We start from the raw sequence: 25,580 nt of genomic DNA on the forward strand, positions 1-25,580 counted from the left end.
TTCTAGGCAGAGGGAACAGCATAGGCGAAGGCCTAGAGATGAAAAAGAACAGGACACATGAGCATACTTCAAATAGGTCCAGCCGGACACCTGCATTCGGTTTTCCAGTTTTTCCTTTCTATCCTTCTCATGTCTAGCTCCTGGCTGGGGAGCGGGTAGTAGAAGCCACCATGAGTAGCCTCCAGTCCTTTCTTTCCCTCCTATCACAGCCTAGTCTCAACCACTTCATTTTCACCAAAGTGTATCTGGATGATGAAACATTTTTTTTGGCCACGCAGCCTTGTGGGATCTTAGTTCCCCAACCAGGGATTGGACCAGGGCCTTCAGCAGTGAGAGCGTGTTGTCCTAACCACTGGACCGCCAGGGCATTCCCTGGATGATACTACTTTAAAAGCTTACCTCCACTAGGGGGGTGGAATTTTAATAGGTATCCTGTGCAGCTATTGCCCACCAAGTCTATGACAAGTTAGGCCTGTTTCCTACAGAGACATTAGTACGTGAGGAAGGAAAAAGATGAAGAGGAAGAAAATGGAGGAGACAGCTGGGAAAGGCAGAATTACCCCAAAAGCAGCAGTGAGAATGCAAACAGGACAGTTAAAGGGAAGGCACACAGGGCTTGGGAGGAGAAGGGTTGGGTCCTCACCGCCACACCGCTGAGACCTAGTGGCCTGACCTTGAATGAGTCTAGCGGTATGACCTTGGATGACTCACGTTAAGTGTTCCCAGCCAACAGGAGGGGGTCCACGTGGCTGGTTCCCACACCCAGCTGATCATCATTATTCTGGTCAGGTCAGGTTTGGGAACGACTCCCCCTGAGAACCTGTGCCTCAGAGGGTGATGTGGTGAACAGGACAAGTGTTTGGAGGCCCAAAGTCTCTTGCTTTGGTCTGAAACCTCTGAGAATAGATGGAATTTAAGATGGGAAGGGAACGGAGAATTTAGGGGGTTTTTTTGTTGTTTTCTGAAGCACAACAGCAAAGTGAGAGAGAAAACAGGAAAGGCTTAGACAATCAGGAAAGGTTTAGGACTAGTCTTAGAGGCACTTTCAGGTCTTTTATTATTTTCATTCGCATGGTTGTGACTGTATCAGCTTCTGACGTAGACCAGGCTGGGGATGAAGTTCTTTCTTACGTGTTATTGCCAAATCCGCTCACAGACCCAGGCCCACGGTGTCGCTCCACTTGTTCTACCTGATCCCGGGCCTTCCCCTGGCCCTTGCTGTAGTTCACGCAGAAACACCTTTGTTCTCACAGGCCCGTGTTGTGTACCGACAGATTATTTGGAGGAGGGCTGATCCTGGTGATTTGAGACTAGTCTAGAAGTAAGCAGTTGTCCTAAAGTATTTCTGAGAGCTCCTGGAGCCACATGTTTACAATATTATTAGTATAAAGTCAAATAGTTTACTCAGAAGCTTTAAAATGTTTATTTTTACAGGCCCCAGGTAACAGCAGGCTGGGCCTCTAGGCAAGGCTCTGATATCAGATGGGGCACGAAGAAGCCGAAACAGAAAGGGGGATCGTGCGAGCTCCGAGGCGGCAAGGCCAGCAGCTCAGCCAGGGGTGGGTGGGGACCTTCCTCTTGCTCCTGGTTGTCGCTCTACTGTCCCAAAGCTGCCCCCATTCTCCTGGATTTGTGACTCTAAAGAAGGCAGAGATCACCCCAAATTAGCTGGTAATTGACCAAAGGGGGTCTCACCGATGGCAATGAGAATGATGTTTAATTCACATGAGCATCTTCTGGGGAGGTCCTCAAAAGGCCTGAGTGAAACCCATGGTGAGCTGATGCCACTCAGCTGCTGGAAGGGCACCCGGCCTGGCTCCCGGAGGCCCCAGGTGAGAGCTAGCGAGGCCAGCTGCAGTTACTTGCTTCTCTGGGCCTCAAGTGCCTCATCTGTAATATTCAGGGGGCAGGGGGACAGAGAGCCTCCACATGCCCTTCCAGCTTTAAAAGTCCATGAGTGGTGAGAAGTAGGGGCCCCAAAGGTGAAAAGAGCATCTTCAGGTGAAGGTCACTCTGACACAGGAAGCCCAGTTACAATTAGAGCTCCCACTTACCCAGTACCCCTCCCCGCCCACCCACCCCATCGCCCCATGCTACCTGGTTTACACACAGCCCCGTTTCATCCTCACAGTAACCCTGAGAGAGGGCCAAGTGTCTCCTTTATCCATACTGAGTGCCCAAGGTCATAGGGCAAAGGACGCAGCAGAATTTGGATCTGGGACTTTCTGACTTCAAAATCTACCCGTTTTCCACTACCTTCGGGTTGCTTGAAGTGGTTCCTGCATTGACCACCTGATAACAGACTGTCCTGGGGGGAACAGACTGTCCTGGGGGGATCTCTGTGTCCAAATTTTCCCTTCCTATAAGGGTACCAGTCACATTGGATGAGAGCTCACTCTGATGACCTCATTTTAACTTGACTGCTTCTGTAAAGACTTTATTCCCAAATCAGGTCACGTTCTGAGGTACTGGGGGTTAGGATGCCAACAAATTTTTTTTGGGTGGGGAGCACAGTTCAACCCATAACAGTCCACTCTCTGGCCCCCAAATTCATGTCCTTCCCATGCGCAAAACATTCACCCGACATCCCCCAAAGCTTTCATCATTCTGGCATCAACTCTAAATGCAAAATCTCACCTACCCATCATCCACTCAAAGACCCAGCTCTCGTCAGCTCCTGAATCAGAATCCCCAGGAGCCCTGGAGACTGTGGGCTGCACCCGGCAGCCTCTCCACCAGGAACGATCTCGGATTGTCCAACACAGACGCGGGTGAGCTGCCCAAGAGCAGCACGGTCACGTCCGGACATCTCCCTTTATGAATCACATTAGATAAGGGCCAATAGCTCCTCAAGACAGTTCCTCAAAGGAAGATCAAAGATCTCCTCTAAAGATGTCCTTTCAGAGAAACAAAGAGGGAAGCGTGTCTCAGAGCTTCCTGGCTTTCCCGATCATCAGGAGTCAAAAGAGTGGGGCCTTTTGTGCTTCTTAGTGAAAAAGTAAAGGCAATTCTTTGAACTCGGTGATTTCAGAGTTCATTTATTTTTCCTCTGTTATTATTTTTTGTACCCTAGCTTTTCTTTTGACCTACAGCTGTCTTCACTACTGATTCTAAGGAAGCCCTAGAGTCCTAACCGTATTCAGGATTACAGAAGCTCTCAGGGCAAGCAGCGCTGACACGCTGCTAAGTTTACCTTCTTCTCTGTCTTTGGCAGCAGCCCTGCTCTGTCATCCCTGCACCTCAGAGCAGGGGCTGAACAAGCTGAGAAAGGACCAGGGATCAAGAACGTGCACCTCTAGAGCAACTTCTCTGGATGATGGCCAAGCTGAGGGAGAGGGGAGGGGAGGGAAGAGATGAACCAAGGGATGAAAGAGGAATGCAGACAAGGGGGAAATACTTGGGTAGAGAGAAGAAAACTTAGAGGCATTGTAAGAAACGGAAAGAAATGAAGTGGGCATTGGAAAAACCCACGGGACGGGGAAGGAGAAAGGGAAGAAGGAAGGAAGAAAGGAAAACCGCAGCCTGTCAGCACTCTCTGGTGGATGTGGTGAACCAACTGGCCGGTCCAGCCTTTCAAATAAGGGTGCTGCTTGAAGTGGTTCCCCCTTTAGTCCTGGTTTCTGCTCCCGGTGCTACTGGAGTTTGCAAGAAGGACAGGGTGCCACCTCAGACCCATCCAAGCGTGGAGGAGGGCTCAGAGGGGTGCATGAGGGGTGAGATGCCACCTAAGGGGCTGTCCTGGGCCAGGGCTCCCAGGGAGCAGCCCTGTGTGCAGTGCAAACAATACCCCGAGGATGAACAAAGGCAGAACATACGCTGATGCGCTCCGTGGCCAAGGGCACTTAGCTCACTGCGACGAAGCAATGAACTGTACCATCTCCCCAACTCTCCCGACTTTCAAAGCCTCTTTCTTTGTTTCTATCCTTAATATCTGTATGAACACGAACCAGATTTTATTCACTTTCAACAGGCAATTCTGACTCATTCCACGATGGATGGTTTATTAGTAGTAGAGATGGAATGAGATAGCTACACTGTAACCAGCATGACTATTTTCCTGCCAGTGTAAATCTTCTCAGGGCAAAGGGTTGTTTTTTTAATTAAGTTCATACGGTATAATAATAGATACCCACCTTTGTTATATGCATGTGGATATAAAAACATCTTTATTTTTTTTTTACCTTTACAAGGTAAACCCAGTTAACATATCTAACTGAATCAGTTCCTAAGATGCCAATATGGGAAGAGCTTTTTCTGCCCCCAGTTTGATGCATAGGTGATTACATTTTATATCTTTCATTCATTTACTGAGATGATAAGTATTTAACCAGGGCTTACTATGTGCTGGGTACTGGGCCAGGCGTTGGAGAAAAACGGTCGAGCAAAACAGACGTGCCCTCTGTCCAAGAACTTAAGAGTCTAAGGGGGAAGAGAGACAATGGTGAAATCTTCACAGCTAGAAACGGTGACAGGTGCTGGAAGGGTGCACCAAGGTTGTGTAACATGGAGCTGAATCTACATCAGTTTTGATCTGAAATCTGAAGGGTGGGCAGGAGGTAACTGGACCGGCGGGGGTTGGGGGGAGGTGAAGGGAGCCTTCCAGGCGGCAGAAACAACTTGTGCAAAGGCCAGGAGGCAGGTGGTCCAGGGCTCTCAAGGAAACAGAGGAGGCAGGGTGGCTGCAGTGCAGACGAAGAGACAGAGCAGGCCTGCCGACTGAAGGGAGAGCTACAGGCCCACGTACAGAGTATGGACACCACTGAAGGACTGAGGATTTACTGGAAAGTCAGCGCAGGTTTCTGAGTAGAGGAATGGAGAGATCTGATTTGTTTTTAAAAGGTCACTCTGGCCACTTTTAGGTGAACAGGTTGGTGGAAGGTGAGAGTGTGTGTGGAAATACCAGTTGGAGGTGAGTGCAGGAAATCTGGTGAGACAGCATGGTAACTGGGTCTGGGGTGGAGACATGAAAATGCCACGTAACGAGTTTTACACATTATCACCACTTGTGGCTTCATTACAGAAATGGAAGGGATGTGTCCTGGAGGTTATAGAAATGATATGAGATGTTAGAAAGAGGAAGTCATTTTTTGGGTCATATTTCTGTCCAACCCTTTGTTTCTATATGCAAGTGTGGAGATATTATATATCTTTTTTTAAACTGGAAGAACCCTCATCTAATTGACAGAATTCCAGAGTGGGAATGGACATGAGTGTTTCTTTCAGATGCCTGGAGATGTTCTTCAACATCCCTGCAAGTGACAGGGAGATCTCTACTCAGGAGGTCTCTCCCCTCTTTGTAGGAAGCCAACAAAAGTCCACCAACAAGTTTGGGTTCTACCTCTCAAAGTCAAGGAGACTGGTTCTTTCCGAATGACACCCTCCTATCATCATTTCCTCAGGTCTCTCATCCCGTCACATGTGCTGGGATTTCCAAGTCCCTTTGTCCCAGGTTGTGAGCTTCCATCTTGGCTGGGCCAAGCAGGCTAAGTAGCATCACCGGACTTCTAGATCCTGTAGTACTATTACTGTCATCTAAGATCCTATTAGCTGCCCTGGTGGCCTTATCACACTCTTGACTCACTGAGGCTTTTTATACATGAAGCTGTGTTTCCCAGCACCCACTTCCTCTGGTGCCATTGATTTTGGGGGTCCCAAGCAGACCTTATATGTATCCCCATTCAGTGGGTCCCGATCAAGATCTTTTTGAATCTCCTTCACCATCATCATTTAATGAGATGCGAAACCACTGTTAGTAAAATCTAGCTTAACACCTCTTGGCGTCTTGCCAATTACATTTTCAGAAGAGGAAGTGGATGCGGAGGTGAGAGTTGAGGGGCAGGGGTAGGATTTCTCCCTTAATTTCCCCTTCTGTTTTTCCAAACAATGAATATGGGGGAGGAGAAGGATATCCAAACCATTTATTTATCTTCCATCTCCCATGGATAAAATGTTTACCATTCCTCACTTAAAGAACCACCACTTGAAGGAGAATTTAGATCTTTCTTAAAATCTCCAGGAAATTCTCCCAGACCCAGCACATCACAATGCCAAGTTAGCAATCTTCTGACCCACCTCCAGATACTTTCTCATTCTCCTAACTGCTCAAGCCCCAAATGAACAATAAAACATTCAAGCTCCAGCCCTGCCCAAGCCCAAGAAATAAAATAGGGAACACGTGTCTCTAAGCAGGTATCTGTGGTTCTGTATATCTGGTTCTCTCCCTAGCCTTTCCAGCCTCAACAAAACTAGAAAAAGCCCCAGTGTGCTCTGGGGGATACATCATTCATTCATTCGCGTGTTCGACAAACATTCACTGAGGATCAGCCTAGGGTATGGGAGAGCAAGGACAGCAAATTCCTGAAAGGTGAAATCTGAGGAAGATTTTCAATTCAAGTGAAATTAAAGAAGAATCGAGGGCCTGGTCTCAGGTACAGACACAGTATTTTACGGTTTTTCAATTCAAGTGAGATGAAAGAAAAATCTAGATTCTGGCTTCAGGTGCAAACACAATATTTAATGATAAGGACAGAACTAGGGGCCATTCTAACCAAAGGCCTCTACAGGTGGGATCCGCCGCCTGGTTTTGTGGATACTAGTTTACGAAATAGCTCCGAGGGCCAATATTTAGAACAAAACCATTTAATAAAAGTGAAACGAGGAGAGAAGCGGAGAAATGAGAAGGCACGTGAGCGGGGAGAAAGGGAGAGCTCGGGAGGAAAAAAAGAAATCCACCCCTTGCGCTCTTTTCTGCCGGAGAGGTTTGAGGGGCTTGTTTCAACCTGGCATCCCCGGTGCAGAACAAAGAGACTGGGGCGAGAGAGCGAGAGGAGAGAAGGGGCGTCTCAGACATGCCTGGGGGCGACTGGGGCCAGGGGGCCGCGGGGGGCGCCGGAGGCGGGCGCCACCAGTGGCCGCTCGCGGGGGGAGCCTCGCACCTCGCCCTCCGGGACCGGGGGCCGCCGCTGTCCCCCGTCCGACCCCGGGTCGGGCGCCAGGGTCCAGGGTGGTCCCAGGTCACCCCTCGGGGCTCGCGGGGAGCTCGGCCCCGACAGCCCCGCCGCAGACGCGGACGCCTCGCGATCTAGCGACCCGCGGTCCGCGCTCCGGATGAGGGTGCGGCGCGGTGTCAACTTACCCGCGCGCACAGGGTCGTCCGGAGAAGCCATGGGGACGGGGTGGGGCCGACGGGCGCCCGAGCGGGGTCGGACGGCCGGCGGGACAGGGGAGGAGAGCCGGGTTGCAGGGCTGAGTTGCCCTGCCTTTCGGACGCGCGGGGAGCGAACCTCGGCGGCTCCGCGCGCCCCTCCTCCGCCCGCTCCTCCCCTGTCTCCGCCGCTCTTCCCGGCGCTCACTTCCTGCTTGGCAATTAGCAAAGCCCCTGCCGTGCGCGTCCGGGTTCCACCCCCCGCCCCCAGACGCGCGAGCCGGAACCCGGGTGCAGCGGGCCAGGGCGTGGGGAGAGTCCCCGGGTGCCCCGGGGTCCCCAGCGCCCGCCGCGAGCGCCCTTCCAGTCCTGCGCCCAGGTCTCCCACGGCAGGTCCCGCCGCGGAGCTCGCGCGAGTGCTGCCCGGGACCTGCTGCGAAGTGATTATTAGCCTTAAAAGCCGGCTGCAGTCGCGGGTCGCTCTCCTGGCTCCCTGCTTTCCCCCCGAGTCCGGCCGCAACTCTCCTCCGCGCACAGGCCTGGGCGGAGATGCCTGGCGGCGATCTGATGTTTAGACCATTTCCTGATCTTCAGGCAGAGTACGCCGCTGCATGATGGCACACGCTAATAATTTCTATTTTGATTTTTCTTTGGCATTGGTTATTACATGACCTCCAGGGTACTTACAACACAAAGGGAGTGAAAAGAGGAAGCCTGATACACACTCGCACAGCCTCGCTAGAAAAATAGCTTAGGGCTCCCTCGGAAATGCCAAGGTCTAATTTTTTTAATTTTAATTTTATACCAATTACGTGCGCACAGATTGGAATCTTTCACTAAGAATATTTTTAAGATTGTTATATTTTAACTAAACCTATCATCAGTCATAAATCTATTACTATACGATGGTTACAGGCAATTTAAATTTAATAGTAATCTCTTAAGGGTTTAAAATAACCTTTGTCTTCACACATAAGAATTGAAAGAAAGGAATTGATTTGAAAGAGATAACATAGCTTTCAGTCAATTTATCGTGAAGGAGCAGCCTCTGGCTAAAAACTCAGCTCCGAAAAATGCAGGAAAGCAGCAAGTGTGTACATACCCTCTTGGCGACCAGGGGCGTGCTTTGTGCCTCTCCCCCTCTGTTTAGTAGTCCTGAGGCCCATGGCACTCGCCAGATCGGCACTTAATATGCCATGAAAGAAACTAGAGGCTCAGAGAAGAGGGTCCGGCTGGGTGTCGACCTTCTGGTGGAAAGCTCTCTGGGGAATTTGTGGGTGGGAGGATGAACTTCCTTTTGGTCTGCCTTCTGATAGGAAGGGAAATTTTTTTAAACGGTGTTTTCTCTTAGCATCCATTTTGAGGTTTGGTTTGTGGTTCTTTCTGTACTTCTCATGATGATGGAATTATTTCTGAGGTTGGTTGTCAGGAACCACATAGCAAGCCGGCAACACAAGCTCAAGCGTTGCTCTGAAGCTGGTTTGCTTTTCAAAACCCTGAATTAATTGTCTTATCACTCCCACTCTTATTATATCAAATAGAAGATGGGTGGCAGAAACACACTTCAACGTTAATTTTTTAAAAGAAAATTGACTATATATATTATTCCCTTTCATTCCATTTCCTTGTACCTACTTTTTATGAATTGCAACCATAAGCCCTCATTACCTTATTTTTCCAATGTGCTTTGTGAACTCTAAAGTGTAATGCAAGTGGAACTTTTTTTTTTAATTTACAAAAAACTAATTTAAAAACAATTATTTTTTTAAACATCTTTAGTGGAGTATAATTGCTTTACAATGGTGTGTTAGTTTCTGCTTTATAACAAAGTGAATCAGTTATATATATACATATATCCCCATATCGCTTCCCTCTTGGGTCTCCCTCCCTCCCACCCTCCCTATCCCACCCCTCTAGATGGTCACAAAGCACAGAGCTGATCTTCCTGTGCTATGCGGCTGCTTCCCACTAGCTATCTGTTTTACATTTGGTAGTGTATATATGTCCATGCCACTCTCTCACTTTGTCCCAGCTTACCCTTCCCCCTCCCCGTGTCCTCAAGTCCATTCTCCGGTAGGTCTGTGCCTTTATTCCCATCTTGCCCCTAGGTTCTTCATGACCATTTTTTTTGTTTTTTAGATTCCATATATATGTGTTAGCATACAGTATTTGTTTTTCTCTTTCTGACTTACTTCACTCTGTATGACAGACTCTAGGTCCATCTACCTCACTACAAATAATTCGATTTCGTTTCTTTTTATGGCTGAGTAATATTCCATTGTATATATTGCTACATCTTCTTTATCCATTCATCTGTTGATGGACACTTAAAAACAATTATCATCCACTGGAGTAGCCAAAGGGCTACCATACAATCTATTTGCTGTCATACTGTGTCCTTCTGCTTTTCCTTCGACTGCTACCCAAAGAGGGTTTTAAAACACTCTTTAAAATAGACATTTTTGACTTTTCTTAATAGCACCTAAATTAACTCATGAATCTCGGAATCACAATAAATGGGGATTGGTAACCAAAGAGTCAGATGTGCTGGATTTGACTCACAGGTCTGTCACCATGAGTTTGTGTTACTTTAGCACACAAAGTTACTAGTGTGCTACTTTGTGTGCACACTTTAGCACACAAAGTTTTGTTACTCAAAACTCTTGAGTCTGTAAGAATTTGTAGGATTGTGAAAGTTAAATGAAATATTGCATATATAAAATTACCTAAAAGTGCCTGGCTTATAGTAGGTACAAATAAACGAACTACTTTCCTGCCTTCATTCTTTCCTTGGAATTTAGTCTATTATGAGAAGCTCCTATTGCCTTTGTTATAAGAAATGAACCAGTATTTATTATAGGGTTCGTGCACAGCACGGATCAATGGATTGATTGATAGCCCCCTCATGCCCCAAACAAAATGCCAAGCCCTGGGAAACCAAAGTGAGAAGTCCCTGACTTTTAGGAGTGTGTGGTCAAGAGAGATCTGCAGGGCTTCCCTGGTGGCGCAGTGGTTGAGAATCTGCCTGCTAATGCAGGGGACACGGGTTCGAGCCCTGGTCTGGGAAGATCCCACATGCCACGGAGCAACTGGGCCCGTGAGCCACGACTGCTGAGCCTGCGCGTCTGGAGCCTGTGCTCCGCAACAGGAGAGGCCGCGATAGTGAGAGGCCCGCGCACCGCGATGAAGAGTGGCCCCCGCTTGCCACAACTAGAGAAAGCCCTCACACAGAAACGAAGACCCAACACAGCCAAGAATAAATAAATAAATAAATAATTTAAAAGGAAAAAAAAAAAAGAGAGATCTGCAGATACTCTTTCACTGTAGAACCAAGATAATGAAAGTTTAAAACAGGAAGGGATATGTGTGGAAGAAAGGGACTAAAGACCTATGGAAGCCAAGTGGCTTGGTGGTGACCACCCTCAGACTGACAGTTTGCCAAGGAAGTTTTCATGCAAATTTTGAGACGTTCGTTTATGATACTATGGCTAAAGCCTTAAGTGGGGGGAAAACCGTTGGTCTCGTGTCTTTTCACAGACAATGACGGTGATCAGAAATGTTATCTTCAAATGGGGAAAACAGCAACTCAAAACATAGTTTATTTGATTCATCATTGAAATATGTTGTTTCTGTTCATTTTACATCATTTTGGGTGTATTTAAATTATGCAACCTGAGATAAAAAGTTATATTGTTGAACCACATCCTTCCTTATTTCAAAGGGTTGTTGTACATTGTGTGTAAATGAAACCAGCAAACTGGTTAGACCTGCAATGATAGCGTATGGATTTAGGATTATAGGAGACTCCTTATGTTCCAGAATGGGACAGTCCCTCAGTTGAGTTGGCTTGATATACCCTTGGGGAATTGTGTGTTGTGGAAGAGGCGCAAATGAGAGTAAGTTCATTTGTCTCCTTTTTGGAACAGATATTTGCGAACGTTTGTCTAGAGTATGTTAAGGCAGTGGTAGTGGGTCTCTGCTGTTTTGCCACATAACTTCTCATAGTAATGCCCCAGTGTACTCCCGGAGAACCATCGTTCCGCTCTCAATCCATGTGATCAGGCCGTGGCACCATCACCCCTGCCTCCTGACTCTAGGGGTTGGCAAGTGACCCAGGAGTAGCCTTTCCAGACACCACTGAATGAGCCAACAAGCCTAGGAGATGCATGGTACCTTTGCTGGGATGGCTGGGAGATGGGCCTGTGCATGGTGAAAGAAATGAGCAGGACTGAAATGTTTGGGAGGGTCCATATCCTGGAGAGCCTTGAATGCCATACAAAAGCATGTGAAACTATTTTTCAGCAACAGGAAGCCAGGAAGCTAGTTTTTGAAAAGTGGCATATGAAAATTGGTGTTTTTGGAGGATTAGTCTGGCAGCTGTGTGTAGGATAGGATGCGGCGAGGAGAGAATGCAGGCCAAGAGACCATTTCATCTTTACAATACACTGTAATTTACTACAGGGTTGAATTTACATCCTTGTCCAAATGAGAGGGAAACTCAAATCGGAAATTTTAAAATGTCTTTTTGTGGCCTTTTTAAGCATTCACCGTCTCACACAAATTGATTGCCTTGTGGATTTGCATATATGCACAAAAAATGATGTATTCAAAAACGTTAACAGAGAGACTGAAAAACTTAAGGAAAATATTATCATTTTTGCTGCTTTGAATACTGTTTGACAGGAGTACAACATTCTGGTGCATTTGTTTAAGCAGAAATAGTTCTTTTTTTAATTGAAGTATAGTTGATTTACAATGTGTTAATTTCTGCTGTACAGCAAAGTGACTCAGTTATACACACATATACATTCTTTTTTTTTTTTTTGGCCACGCCATGTGGCATGTGGGATGGGGGATCTATCTTCGTTCCCCAACCAGGGATCGTACCTGCGCCCCCTGCATTGGTAGCATGGAGTCTTAACCACTGGACTGCCAAGGAAGTCCCTATATATTCTTTTTTTTTTTTTTAATTTTATTTATTTTTGGCTGCATTGGGTCTTCGTTGCTGCGCGTGGGCTTTCTCTAGTTGCAGCAAGTGGGGGCTACTCTTCATTGCGGTGCACAGGCTTCTCATTGCAGTGGCTTCTCTTGTTGTGGATCTTGGGCTCTAGGCGTGCAGGCTTCAGTAGTTGTGGTGCACAGGCGTATACATTTTTTTTAATATTCTTTTCCATTATGGTTTATCTCAGGATATTGAATATTGTTAACTGTGCTATACAGTAGGACCTTGTTGTTTATCCATTCTATATGTAATCGTTTGCATCTACCAACCCCAAACTCCCAGTCCATCCTCCCCAAACCCCCTCCCCCTTGACAACCACAAGTCTGTTCTGTCTGTGAGTGTGTTTCTGTTTCATAGATAAGTTCATTTGTATCATATTTTAGATTCCACATATAAGTGATATCATATGGTATTTGTCTTTCTCTTTCTGACTTACTTTACTTAGTGTAATAATCTCTAGTTGCATCCATATTGCTGCAAATGGCATTATTTCATTCTTTTTTATGGCTGAGGAGTATTCCATGGTATATATGTACCACATCTTCTTTATTCATTCATCTGTCAATGGGCATTTAGGTTGTTTCCATGTCTTGGCTATTATGAATAGTGCTGCTATGAATGTAGGGGTGCATGTATCTTTTTGAATTATAGCTTTGCCTGGATATATGCCCAGGAGTGGGATTGCTGGATCATATGGTAACTCTATTTTGAGGTTTTTAGGCAACCTCCATGCTGTTCTCCATAGTGGCTGCACCAACTTACATTAACACCAACAGTGCAGGAGGGTTCCCTTTTCTCCACACCCTCTCCAGCAATTTGTTATTTGTAGACATTTTAATGATGGCCATTCTGACCAGTGTGAGGTGGTACCTCATTGTAGTTCTGATTTAAGCATAAATTGTTTTTCAAGGTCTTCTACTTCTCACTTATGCAATGCCTGCCCTTCTACCTACAGGAGGTTAAATCTCTCATCTTCGCCTATCAGCTTACTTTGAATTATCTACCCATCAAGATACATGAGCTAGAAAACCACAGTTTTTGTGCTGTGTTTGGTTTCCCCAAAAGGGAATGACGCAGTGTGGGTGATTCTCAGTATGGTATTTGGCTAAAACGCTTAGAATGCTGTGGGTGGAGCATGGGAGATGGGAAGAGGAAAAGAGAGAGGAAAAGGTGAGGCTGGGCAGCAAGCACTTTTGTTCTAGAAATCCTCCTCCAGCCTCAGGATCCTCACTCACCCCTCACACGTGTGTCCTGGCGCCTTGACTTAGGCCCTATCATACTCAGTATGATTTCCAGCTGCTTTCTTATATATCTTTATATATAACAATTGGCGTCTTGCTCCAGATTTTGAGAGAAAATCTGTTCAAAGAGACTTTATATGTTAACTTTATATGTTAAAAACTGAAACCCAACTAATAAAAGTCAGCCAGAGGAGATTTTGTTTTGTTTTGGTTGTGAGGAGAAAAGGGCAAATGAATATTGTCAGTGATCAACTAAAAATTGCACAGTCAGCACCCGAGAGCATAGTTTCCTGTGCTTTGTACCCCCAGAATGTAGAACACAGGTTCAAATTGGTGACTTAGGAATCTACAAAATCACCAATCATTTAAAAAATTAGTTTAACAACTTGTCATTTAGAATTTATTCTAAGCTAAGACACAAAGGTGGATCCAAGTGAGTCAACTGAGAACTTTTAGAACTAATAGGTGACTTTAGCTTGAAGGAGAGAGAAAGTTCAACAAATTGAACACCAGCAGCTTTCTTGTATACCAACAATAACCAACTGGGCAAAAATGATCCCATTTACAGCAGGAAAGAAAGCTATAAAGTAACTAGGAAAAATTCAATAAAACTGAGTAAAAAACATCGCAAAAACTACAAAGATTTACTGAAAAAACATGAAAATAAATCTGACAACATAAAGAGCTATACCATGTTAATAGATTAGAGGTCTCAATACTAAAGATAGTTATGATTCCCTAATGAATCTAAAGATTCACTACAAACCCAATCACACTAACAAGATTTTTTGGGAACATGAACCTGATTGCAAACTCACATGGAAGGGTAAATTCAAGATAATATTGAAAAAGTGTAACAAAGAGAGGGGATTTGCCTTCCAAAACAGCAAGATCTTACAAACCAATAGTAACAGTGGATTAACTGAACAAAAAAGAAATTTAAGACACAGACTCGTGTATCCTTTTGGAATTTGCTATATGATAGAGACAGTTAAATGGTGAAAAGATGGACAGTTCAAAAAATAGTATTGGGATATTTTGATATTTATAGGAACAATACAATTTGTATCCCTGCCTCACTGTATACACAAAAGTAAGCTTTAAATAGATTAAATATCTGTCAAACATTTTAACTTTAAAATTATTAAGAGAGAATGTAAGAGAATCTCTTAATAACTTTGGAAACAGGAAAGGCTTTCTTAAGTCGAAAAATCAAAAGACGTAAAATTCTGATAAACCTGACCAGATAAAATTCAAATTCTGTGCCATAAGAAAATAGAAAATTATAAAAGAGGGTATACACTTAGAGAAATTAATTATATATATAATGTTCTATTTTATAATTATGAAATATAAAATAAAATATAATTATAAAATATTTGTATTTATAATTATATTCAATAAAATAGAATATTATATATAATTTATATATATAAAATAAAAGATTAATCTCTAAAATTTTAAGCATTTATTCAAACAAATTAAAATACAATAAACATAATTCAATATAAGGTTAGGCAAAGACAAAACAGAGAATTCCTAGAAGAAACAAAAATGGCAAATAAAAATCTGAACAGGGACTCAACCTTCTAAAAATAAGAGAAATACAGATTAAAACAATAATGAACTAGCAGGTTGGCAGAAACTTAAAAGGTTGCCAATATAAAGTATTGGCAAGACTGTGGAGGAACAAGTCTTCGTACGTTGTAGGAATGTAAACTCATATGGTCACATTGGAGAGCAATTTGACTTCTGTACCTTCCCTAAAGGAACTCTTACACATGATGCAAGGAGACATGCATGAGATTGCTGGCTGCAGCACTGTCTGTAATAGCAAAGATCAGAAACAACCTAAATGTCCATCAGTAGGAGAACGGATAAATATGATACAATCATGCAATGGAATATTTTACAGAAGTTACCAGAAATAAGCAAGTTGCAGAATGATGAGGGATAGACACAAACCAATCTATGCCTTTTCTATAACAACATGTAAATATTTTAAAATGGATACATGCCAACTTTACCTTGCAGCCGAGATACAGTAACAGGAAGCAGATTTACCCTCATGCCTGAAGCAATAACAACAGCAACAACACAGACAAAATATTCAATATATGAAACAACAGTTTTTAAGGCACTGCACACCAGGCAAAGAAGGAGAGTGATCCCCAAGAGCTGGCATATAAACAGGGTGATTCCTATGACTGCCCAGCTTACTGCCTTGAGAGAATTTCCAGGTTGCAGTGCAGAGAAAGGGAACCCAGGCAGAGCCCAGTGGACTCCCTGATTTGAAGAGATGTAGCTAGAAGTCTGAGAAGATCAAGACAGCTGGAAGTCACAGGACAGAGTCCTATAGAGACATCACAGAAAGGGTCCCTGGAGATCATGGAATGTCCCCCTTGACTACTCAGCATAACACTTACTGATAGGTACATTCATGTTGGACATTACTCAAGACTGGGGAAAGGACAACTAGAGGAAATACGTGAGAGGATTAGAGAGAGCAGTACCTGGTGCTCACTCAGGGCCAGTAATAGTGCTTGTTCCTACCAGGGAGACTGGGAAAAAACCTTATATTTCATGGGCATTCGGTAGAGTGTACAGAAGAGTTTTGCCTCAGTAGTGGGAAATAATTATCCCTAGACTAAGCAAGCACTGTCTCAGGTCCGTCTAACAGATCTTAAAAGCAAGACCCAAAAGAATAAAACTCTTTTCAAGTAACTTAGTTGCATCCCAAGAAGCTCAAGAAACACAAATATAAGCTATAGAAATACAAAAATATCCAGTACCCTTCAAGGTACATGCACAATGTCTGGAATACAAAGATGGCCAGGCTTACAAGAAGGAGGAAAATGTAGGCTCATAATCAGGAGAAAAATTAGTCAATTGAAACTGACCCAGAACTGACACAGATGTTAGAATTCACAGAGAAGGACATTAAAACTTTTATCATAACTGTATTCCACAGGTTCAACAAGCTAATCAGAGACATAGGAAATATTAAAAACCCAAAATAGAACTTTCGGAGATTAAAACTGTAATACCTAAAATGAAGTATACACTGGCTGGGATTAACAGCCAATAAGACATTGCGGAAGAAAAGATTAGTGACTTGAAGACATAGCAACTGAAAGTGTTGAAAATGAAACTCAGAGAGAAAAAATAATTTTAAAAAGTGAAAATTAACTGTGGGATAACTTCAAGTCACCTAGTAAATATGTAACTGAAATCCCTGAAATGGAAAGAAGGAGGGGGACCAAAAAATGTCTAAAGAAACTGAAAGTTTTCCAAATTTGATGAAAACCTTAAACTAACAGATCCAAAAATCTCAGGGAATACCAAGCACCAGAAATACGAACACAATTTCACCAAGGCACAGCATAATCAACTTGCTCAAAGCCATGGACAAAGACAAAATCTTAAAGCAGCCACAGGAAAAAAGACACATTACAGAGGGACAAAAATAAGGATGACAACAGATTTCTCATCCATGCAACCCAGGAGACAGTGGAGCATCTTTAAAGAATTGAAAGAAAAAACTGTCAACTAGAATTGTATACCCAGTAGAAATGTCTCTCAAAAACAAAGACAAAATAGGCTTTTTCAGACATACAAAATTGAGAGAGTTCATCTCTGGCAGACCTACATTACAGGAATTGTTAAAGGAAATCCTTCAGGCAGACAGAAGATGACACTAGATGGAAATTTGGATCTATGCAAAGGAATGAAGAGCACCAGAAGGAATGAATATATGGTTAAATAGAAAAGGATATTTTTCTTCTTATTAAGAGTACTTAAAAGCTCATAGATTTTTTAAAGCAAAATAGTAACTATGTATGTGGGGTTTATACTATATGTAGGGGTAAAATTAGTGTCAACAATGGCTCTAAAGCCTAGAAGGGAAATATGGAAGTGCACTCTTCTAAGGTTGTTATGCAGGATTGTTATAATGTCATTTAAAGATATACTGTGATATGTTAAAGATTTATACAATAAATTCTAAAGCAACCACCAAAATAACACAAATAAGAGTTATGGTTCATAAAGCCAATAAAGGAAATAAAATGAAGTCAGAAATAATACAGCTTGGCAGTTTCCTAAAAAATTAAATGTACACCTACTATATGATCCAGTTATTCCACATTTAGTTACTCACCTAAGGGCAATTAAAGCATATTTAAAAGACATGTACATAAATGTAAAACCTAAAACTACAAAACTTCTGGAAGAAAAGAGAAGAAATTTTTGTGACTTTGGGTTAAGCAAAGATTTCTTAAGTACAACACCAAAAATACAATATCAATTTAAAAATTGAAATATTGGAGTTCATCAAATTTCAATACTTTTGCTTTTCTAGAGAAACTTAGAATAATGGAAAGACCAGCCACTTCTGGGAGAAAATATTTGCAAGCATGTATCTGACACAGGACTTCTATCCAAAATGTAAGAAGAACCCTCAACACATAAGGAAACAAACAACCCCCCCAAAAATGGACAAAACATACAAAGAAACACTTCACCAAAGAAGATGCAAATAAGCACATGAATAGATGGTCACGTCACTAGTCTTCTGAGAAATTCTAATTAAAACTATAATGAGCTACTACTTAACACCTGTTAGAAAGGCTAAAATTTAAGACTGACCGTATCACGTGCTGACAAGGATGTGGAAGAACTGGAATTCTCATACCCTGGTGGTTGACATGCTAAGGGGTACAATCTCTTTGGAAAACCATTCGGCAGTTTCTTAAAATTTTACATATACACCTACCACATGATCTTGCTATTCCATGTATTTACCCAAGTTTTTTTTTTTTTTTAAAGAGTTATTGATTGATTGATTGATTGATTACTATGTTGGATCTTCGTTTCTGTGCTAGGGCTTTCTCTAGTTGTGGCAAGCGGGGGCCACTCTTCATCGCGGTGCGCGGGCCTCTCACTATCGTGGCCTCTCCTGTTGCGGAGCACAGGCTCCAGACGCGCAGGCTCAGTAATTGTGGCTCACAGGCCTAGTTGCTCCGCGGCATGTGGGATCCTCCCAGACCAGGGCTCGAACCCGTGTCCCCTGCATTAGCAGGCAGATTCTCAACCACTGCGCCACCAGGGAAGCCCCTACCCAAGTTTTTAATAAGCATGTGTCCAGACAAAGACTTGAACACTAATGTTTACTACAGCTTTATTTGTAATAGCTGTAAACTGGAAACAACTCAAATATTCAACAGGTGAATAGGTAAAAATATTGGGGTATACCTTTATAATGAAACACTATTCAGCAATAAAAGGAATGGACTCTTGATACACATAACAATATGGATGAATCTCAAAATAGTTATGCTGAGTGAGAAAGGTCAGAAGAAAAAGAGTACATACTGTATGAGTCCACTGATATAAACCTATTGAAATTCAAACTATCTATAGTGACAGAAAGCTGATCAATGGGTTCCTGGGCGTGAGGATGGGAAGGAAGAAGACTTTACGAAGGGAAATGAGTCACCTCTGGGTGTGATGAATACGCTCGCCACATGGAGCCTCTGGTGACGCTTTCATAGGTGTATGCCTATGTCAAAACTTGTCAAATTGTACACTTTAAATATGTGCAGTTGATTGTATGACAATTATTCCTCAATAAAGCTGGTTTTTATTTAAAGAATGGATACATGTCAAACTCTTAACAATGGCTGATAATGGCTATCTCTGGGCAATGGGAAAAGGACCAGGATTGGGAGAAAGTAATACCTACATGAGACTTTAGCCTTGTCTGTAATGTTCTAATTTTATAATATAAATATTAATTTATGTATACCTTATTTAATTAAAAAATTTAAATAGAACACTTAGAAATGATTTTCATAAATGTGCCTGCATAACAAAATCAGTCTTGCCCCTCCACAGTTTCACAGATTGATGTGTTTGCAAAGCTTCAGTCACCTGAAAAAATTATCTTCACTTTTCTCATTTTCCAGACTATAAAATGTTCAAATAAATATGAAAGTTAATAGTTGATTTTTTTGTCCTTTTTATAGAATAAGTGGTGATTAGCATATTTGACTTGAGACTATTCCTATATGCGATTGCACCATTAGCATTTCATTCCTTTGTGTTACATTATTTTGATCCCTTTTATTTATTTATTTTTTTAACATCTGTATTGGCATATAATTGCTTTACAATGCTGTGTTAGTTCCTGCTGTATAACAAAGTGAATCAGCTATAGATATACATATATCCCCATATCTCCTCCCTCTTGCGTCTCCGTCCCACCCTCCCTATCCTACCCCTATAGGTGGACACAAAGCACCAAGCTGATATTTTGATCCCTTTTAAAAGGCAAACAGTTTTATGCTATTATCAATTAGTTTCATCCAATCAGGTTTTCTCTGGGGAACATGGGAACATTGTGAAAGGAGGAAATAATGAAGAGGAGCCAGGAGATGGAAATGCACCAAAAGGGAAGGTAGGGGGCACCAAAGGCAAACAAGAGTGCAGAGGACCTATGCATGAATTACCTCAAACCAGCACCTGTAACATAGCTGTTTCAGTGGAAGGAACTAGTACTTCTTCATCAGTAATTTACACTGGGAACCATCAGCATGGAGAGAAGTTTAAATCAGTTGAAACAGAAGGGGAAGTTTAGGTTGCGCATTATAGAACAGAATTTCTGATAGGTTAATAGAAGTTAATGGACCTTTCTTTTTGTGGTCATTAAGAAATTGCATTTCAGAGATGCCCATCAACAGTAATTCAATAAAAGCTCTCTCAGTTTCAGAACTCCTCAATTCTTTTGTAGAGAAAGGGGATTGTGCTGTTAGTTGTTTCAACAGGCAACTTTCTGTGGTGCTCAGAGATTTTCCATTTCAATCAGGGCAGCTGTGGAAAGAGGCCAGTCCCCATCTCTCTCCTCCTCGCCCCCTGCCACAAAGGATCCGATCAATTGTGAGTAATACAGTCATTTTTTAAATAGAGTTTGAGATTGAGGATTATGGATGTGAATTTTGGATCTAAGAAGAAAATTAAACAAAAGAGTAATTTTAAGTGCAGAAAGATATACTTCATTTTAGCTGAAGTATAAATAAGAAATAAAGGAAAGGTAGTAGCACCTAAATGTTCAATGACAAGAGAGTGGTTGAATTATGATACATTAATCATGACCACAAAAGTACATCAATATAACAATAAAATAGTCATTTTGTTTTCAAATACTTAAAACTATTTAATGGTGAGCAGGTAAGGAACTAGGAAGTCATCACTCCTTCCTAACAACAAGTAGACAGTTCAACAAACTGAAGCATCAACAATTCCTCTTAGATTCATCAGAGGAGTGATGTCACAGAGCAAACTGCTGTCCTTAAAACTGGAGAGACCAATGGGCCAATACAGGGAATCGCAGTTTACCAGAACAGAAACACACAAGCAGACACCTCCATGGGAACCAGTACCAGGGTAGGAAAACCTGAACCGCAACTGACAAATTGCTGAAGGTCTCAGTGTAGACCAATCTGAGAGAGAAAAACTCTGGGGGCGGTGGGCGCACATTTATGAGTTTTACCTCCAGGATTTTTTTTTTTGGACACGTGGCTTGCAGGATCTTAGTTCCCCAACCAGGGATTGAACCCAGGCCCACGTGGGTTCGGCAGTGAAAGCCCCAAGTCCTAACCACTGGACTGCCAGGGAACTCCCCTACCTCCAGGATTTTGACAAGGTTCTCACGCTGAATATCAGCAGGGGAAGTAGGAAAAGGAACCACTTTGAAATACCCAGAGCATTCTGTTTTTAGCAAGACCTGCCCTCCAGAGAAACTATTCTACCAAAGCCTAAACTATTGGGGTTTTATCAGAGGCTCGCCATCCTGGGGGAAGGAAATGCCCAACTCCAGCTGCCTCTAACCTTCCCCATGGCGGAAAGGAAACACCCAACTCCAACCCACTCTAGCGTTCCTGTCTCGCCTAAGCGGGAGAGGGGACTGAGAAGTATTTGTGAAGTTCACAGTCCAGAGGCACAGGCTCACTAAAAGACTGAGACCTAATCATAGGACTAGAGATACTTCCCTTCCCCTCACACCTCACCACCACATCACTAAAGGCCTATTTACTGCAGTTGCTTTTGCCAAGTACATCATGTCTGGCTATCAAGAAAAAATCACAAGGCATACTAAAAGGCAAACCACACAGTTTGAAGAGACAGAACAAGCATCAGAACTAGTCTCAGATATGGCAAGAATGTTGGAATTATCAGACAGGGAACTGAAAACCACTATGACAATACGCTAAAGGCTCAAATGGAGAAAGTAGACAGCAGGCAAGAAGAGATGGACAATGTAAGCAGAGAGATGGAAATTCTCAGAAAGTATCAAAAAGAAATGCTAGAGATAAAAAAAACACTATAACAGAAATGAAGACTGCCTTTGATGGGCTCATTAGTAGACTGGACATGGATGAGGAAAGAACCTCAGAGCTTTAGGTTATGTCAATAAAAAGTTCCAGAATGGAAAAGCAAAGGGAAAGAAGACAGAAAACAAAAAAGGACCAAAATATCAAAGAGCTGTGGGACAACTACAAAAGTTTTACTAACATACATACATGTAATGGGAATATCAGAAGAAGGAGAAAGAGAGAAAAGAAGAAATATTTTAAGTGACAATGATTGAGAATTTCCCCAAATCAATGTCAGACACCAAACCACAGATCCAGGAAGCTCTATGAGAATGGCTAATATCCAAAGCACTGACAACATAAAATGCTGATGATGATATGGAACAAAGGGAACTCTCATTCATTGCTGGTGGGAATGCCAAATCTTGGAAGCAACCAAGATGTCCTTCAGCAGGTGAATGGATCAATAAACTGTGGTACATCCAGACAATGAAAATTTATTCAGCAAGAAAATGAAATGGCTATCAAGCCATGAAAAGATATGGAGGAAAATTAAATCCATATTAATAAGTGAAAAAAAATCAATCTGTAAAAGCAATATACTATATGATTCCACCTACGTGACATTCTGGAAAAAGCAAACCTATGGAAATAGTAAAAAGATTGATGGTTTCTAGGGGTTATGGAGGAGGATAGGATGTGTAGGCAGAGCACAGAGGATTTTTAGGGTAAACCATTCTGTATGATACTATAATGGTGCATACATATCATGACACATTTGTCAAAACCTACAGAGCACAACACTAAGGATGTAAACAATGGACCTTGGGTGATAATAATGTGTCACTGTAGGTTCTTTGATTGTTACAACTGTAGCACTGTGGTGGGAGGTGTGGACAGTGGGGGGAGGCTGCGTTGATGTGGGGACGGAATAAACGGGAACTCTCCATACCGTCTGCTCGACTTTACTGTGAACCCCAAACTGCTCTAAAAGATAAAGTGTTTTTTTAAAAAAAAAACTTTGTAATGCAAGACAATATAAAACAAGAATGCATATCAAGAGAGAAATAATATTTAAATAGGGACAAAGAACTTATGCATAAGACATACCTAAGGATTTGGGGTGGTACATTTGTAGAAAGTTCATACGGTCATTAGCAATTGTTTACCTGTCCAAAGCAGAGGTAACACAAATAAATAATAATGAAAATTCAAAAATAAAACACTGAAGATGAAAATGCCATCTCTGGGCTCTTAAGAAATGGAACAAAATTGTTTTTGCTCCAACGCTTCTTGACTTTACAAAGGCTGTGGGAAATGAAGGGACAGAATGGAAATTCAACTTTATGATTTTTAAAAGATCAGATAATATGTCCTTCTACAAAGAAGGTCCCTCGGGGTAATGAAGAAACAGATATGGTAGCAGAAGATGTAAAAATGCTACTTTCCCTTCAGTTCACACTCCCTGAAGTCCTGCTACTTAGTAGAGAGTCATTAATGACTTGATGGGTGGCCAATGGTACTCTTTTAGATTCTTGAGATATTCACTAAGGAGTCTTGGTATTCCTATAGTAAGTGAAGTTCGTGAACCAATTTTTTTTTTAATATGTGAAAAAATGTCTACACTGCAAATACTTGCAAATAACTGAAGCTTTTGAAGAGAATTTTTTAATCAGCAGAGAGGGTCAAAATGGCAAAGTTTCAGGATGGGAGCAACTACATTTAATATAGGGGATATTTAAAAGATTTAAAGCCTTTTAAAAGATAGTTGACTGTTTAAAGAAAAATTACAAGCTCACTCAGAGAATCATCACATTATTTATTTGTGAAACACCTCGTCTCTGCTTGTGTGCCAAGTGTTTGACCGGCAAAGAGTACATTAAGTTAGGTAAAGTCGTAATAATTATCAGTGTCTTAAAACACCTTGTAAACTTCCTTTTTTAATAACTTCCCACCCCATAGTTAGAGAAATTTATTTGTGAAATACCTCTACTGAAATGAAATGTCTCATTGCTGTTACAAATTTACCATGGGGGAGAGGGGATTTTCTATTAATGAAGTGTCGAGAAGTGGGGCGCCACTGACAATCATGAGACGTTTTGGAGAAGGGGCGATTTGGTTGCAGAACTTTGAAAGCAGTCAGGTAAGACAGAGCCATGCGCTGGAGGAGTTTTTAAAGTTACCCCCCAAAAAACAATGACCAAGAATTCAAGTTTGCTATTAAAGGTATGGCATGATTACAAGGAAGGAGAGAGTGACACGGTCAAAATTATATTTGCAGAAGATGAAAGATTTGACGCAGTAGATCCATGTAGATTATAAATTACTAGGTATAGATATATAAAGGGTACAGGAAGAAACATGTTTTCACCTTATCTGATCAGAAAGTGGTTGAAGCCTGAATTAATGTAGAGAGAGGAAAGGTCTGGGAAATATATGGAAAAATATCCCCAGAACTTAACAACAGCAATAATAAGGGCTACTTTTATTGATCTAGATCGCGTGCTAAGCACTGCCTGTGGTGGGCAAAGGCGAGTCCATGGGAGCTAGATCTGTTCAGGATCCAGCGTCTCCTGGGAGCCAAGCCTGGGATGCAGCACTGGAGCTGAAAAGGCTCGGTGCCCTCAATGCTCTTTCCTTCTTCACAGAACGGTGGGGTGGGGAAGATCGGCAAGTCTACAGCGCCATGTGACAGGCTCTATGATAAGGGGAAATGAAGGCTGCCAAGGGCTGGAGGTGGGAGGGAGCCGCTAAGTTAGGAGCAGATTTCCAGGGAGGTGATGGTTGAGTGCCACCTTGAAGAATGAGTGTGAACATGCCAGGTTTTCAAAGTGGCAGGAGGCGGCACTGTGCATTTGGGAAACTACAGCAAGTTCAGGACGACCTCGGCATCTGGTGTGAGGAGCATGGATTAGAGCAAGAGGCTGGTGATGGAGGCTGAGCCCAGAGCATGGAATGGAGGTGAGATGGTTTGTATACCATTCTGAGGAGTTGGAATACTACACTGTAGGGCAAGGGGAGCCACTGGAGGATTTAAAGTAGCAGAGTCATAATCACAATAAAGAATTGAATTGAATCTAAGTTTCTGTCAATGGCAAGATACACCATTTTTATGTACTGCTAAGAAATAGAAACGCCGTCACTTGAACTATGATATACCATCGAATGCAAGATGCATGCCACTTTAAGGGACATTAAAATTGGGAGGAAAAAAGTAAATCTTAGAACCTATAAACTATGGTAATAGAACAATTAAGAAAGGGTGACCGTTTGAATCAACAAACAGGTGATTATTGCTCACTAGGCGCTCCACACTAAGTCTTAGAGAGAACACCTACGAACACCTGTGCGAGGTGTCCTTCCGTTCCCAAGGCTCCGCAGCAGTTAGACCCAAGGTACAGAGAGCAGCCAGTACCTCCAGGCATGAGGTGCCATGGCGCAGACTCTACCAGCAATGGCCTTTCAGAGAGGAGAGGCTGACCTGAGGTGGGGCTGAGAGGGGGACTCTCTGAAGTGAAGAATACCTATCGGAAGTGGGAGGTGGGAACCTAAGATGATTGACACACAGAATTGGGGTTGACATTTATATACACAACCGTGTGACAGTCTATGAAATTCCACTTCCCAGAGATCTTGAGACTCCCCAGAAGTTCAAGTATTTTTCATTTTGGACAGAACATTCACGATAAATATGACCTATTTGAGTTACTGCTTCACTTTTCAGAAATGTTTCTTAGGGTTCATTGGCACAAGCAGAAGGTTTTGATACTCCAAAAGGTAAGTCCGGATGGAAGCAGGGCACAGTGTTTATGACAAACTCT

The 25,580-nt window shown here is 42.6% G+C and overlaps 1 protein-coding gene across 3 annotated transcripts in view; it reads right to left on the reverse strand.

Annotated features, from left to right (window-relative positions):
- EDARADD (EDAR associated via death domain) overlaps nucleotides 1-25,580 on the reverse strand; it is an 82,179-nt gene that overhangs the window by 43,455 nt on the left and 13,144 nt on the right. Inside the window, exons 1-2 of one of the 3 annotated variants that reach the window (XM_061198387.1) lie at nucleotides 7,136-7,332; nucleotides 4,339-4,419 (exon numbers count right to left, since the gene is read on the reverse strand). The exons of 1 other annotated variant lie outside the window; for it this stretch is intronic. Coding sequence is in view for 1 of the 2 variants with exons in the window: in XM_061198378.1 (XP_061054361.1) it covers nucleotides 7,136-7,166 (31 nt within the window). In the remaining variant the exon portion in view is untranslated. Of the gene's footprint in view, nucleotides 1-4,338; nucleotides 4,420-7,135; nucleotides 7,333-25,580 lie in introns of those variants that run through there. One more of the 3 variants, XM_061198378.1, reaches the window with a different exon arrangement.

This window comes from Eubalaena glacialis, chromosome 1 (assembly GCF_028564815.1).
Source record: "Eubalaena glacialis isolate mEubGla1 chromosome 1, mEubGla1.1.hap2.+ XY, whole genome shotgun sequence".
NCBI classification, from domain to species: Eukaryota; Metazoa; Chordata; class Mammalia; order Artiodactyla; family Balaenidae; genus Eubalaena; species Eubalaena glacialis.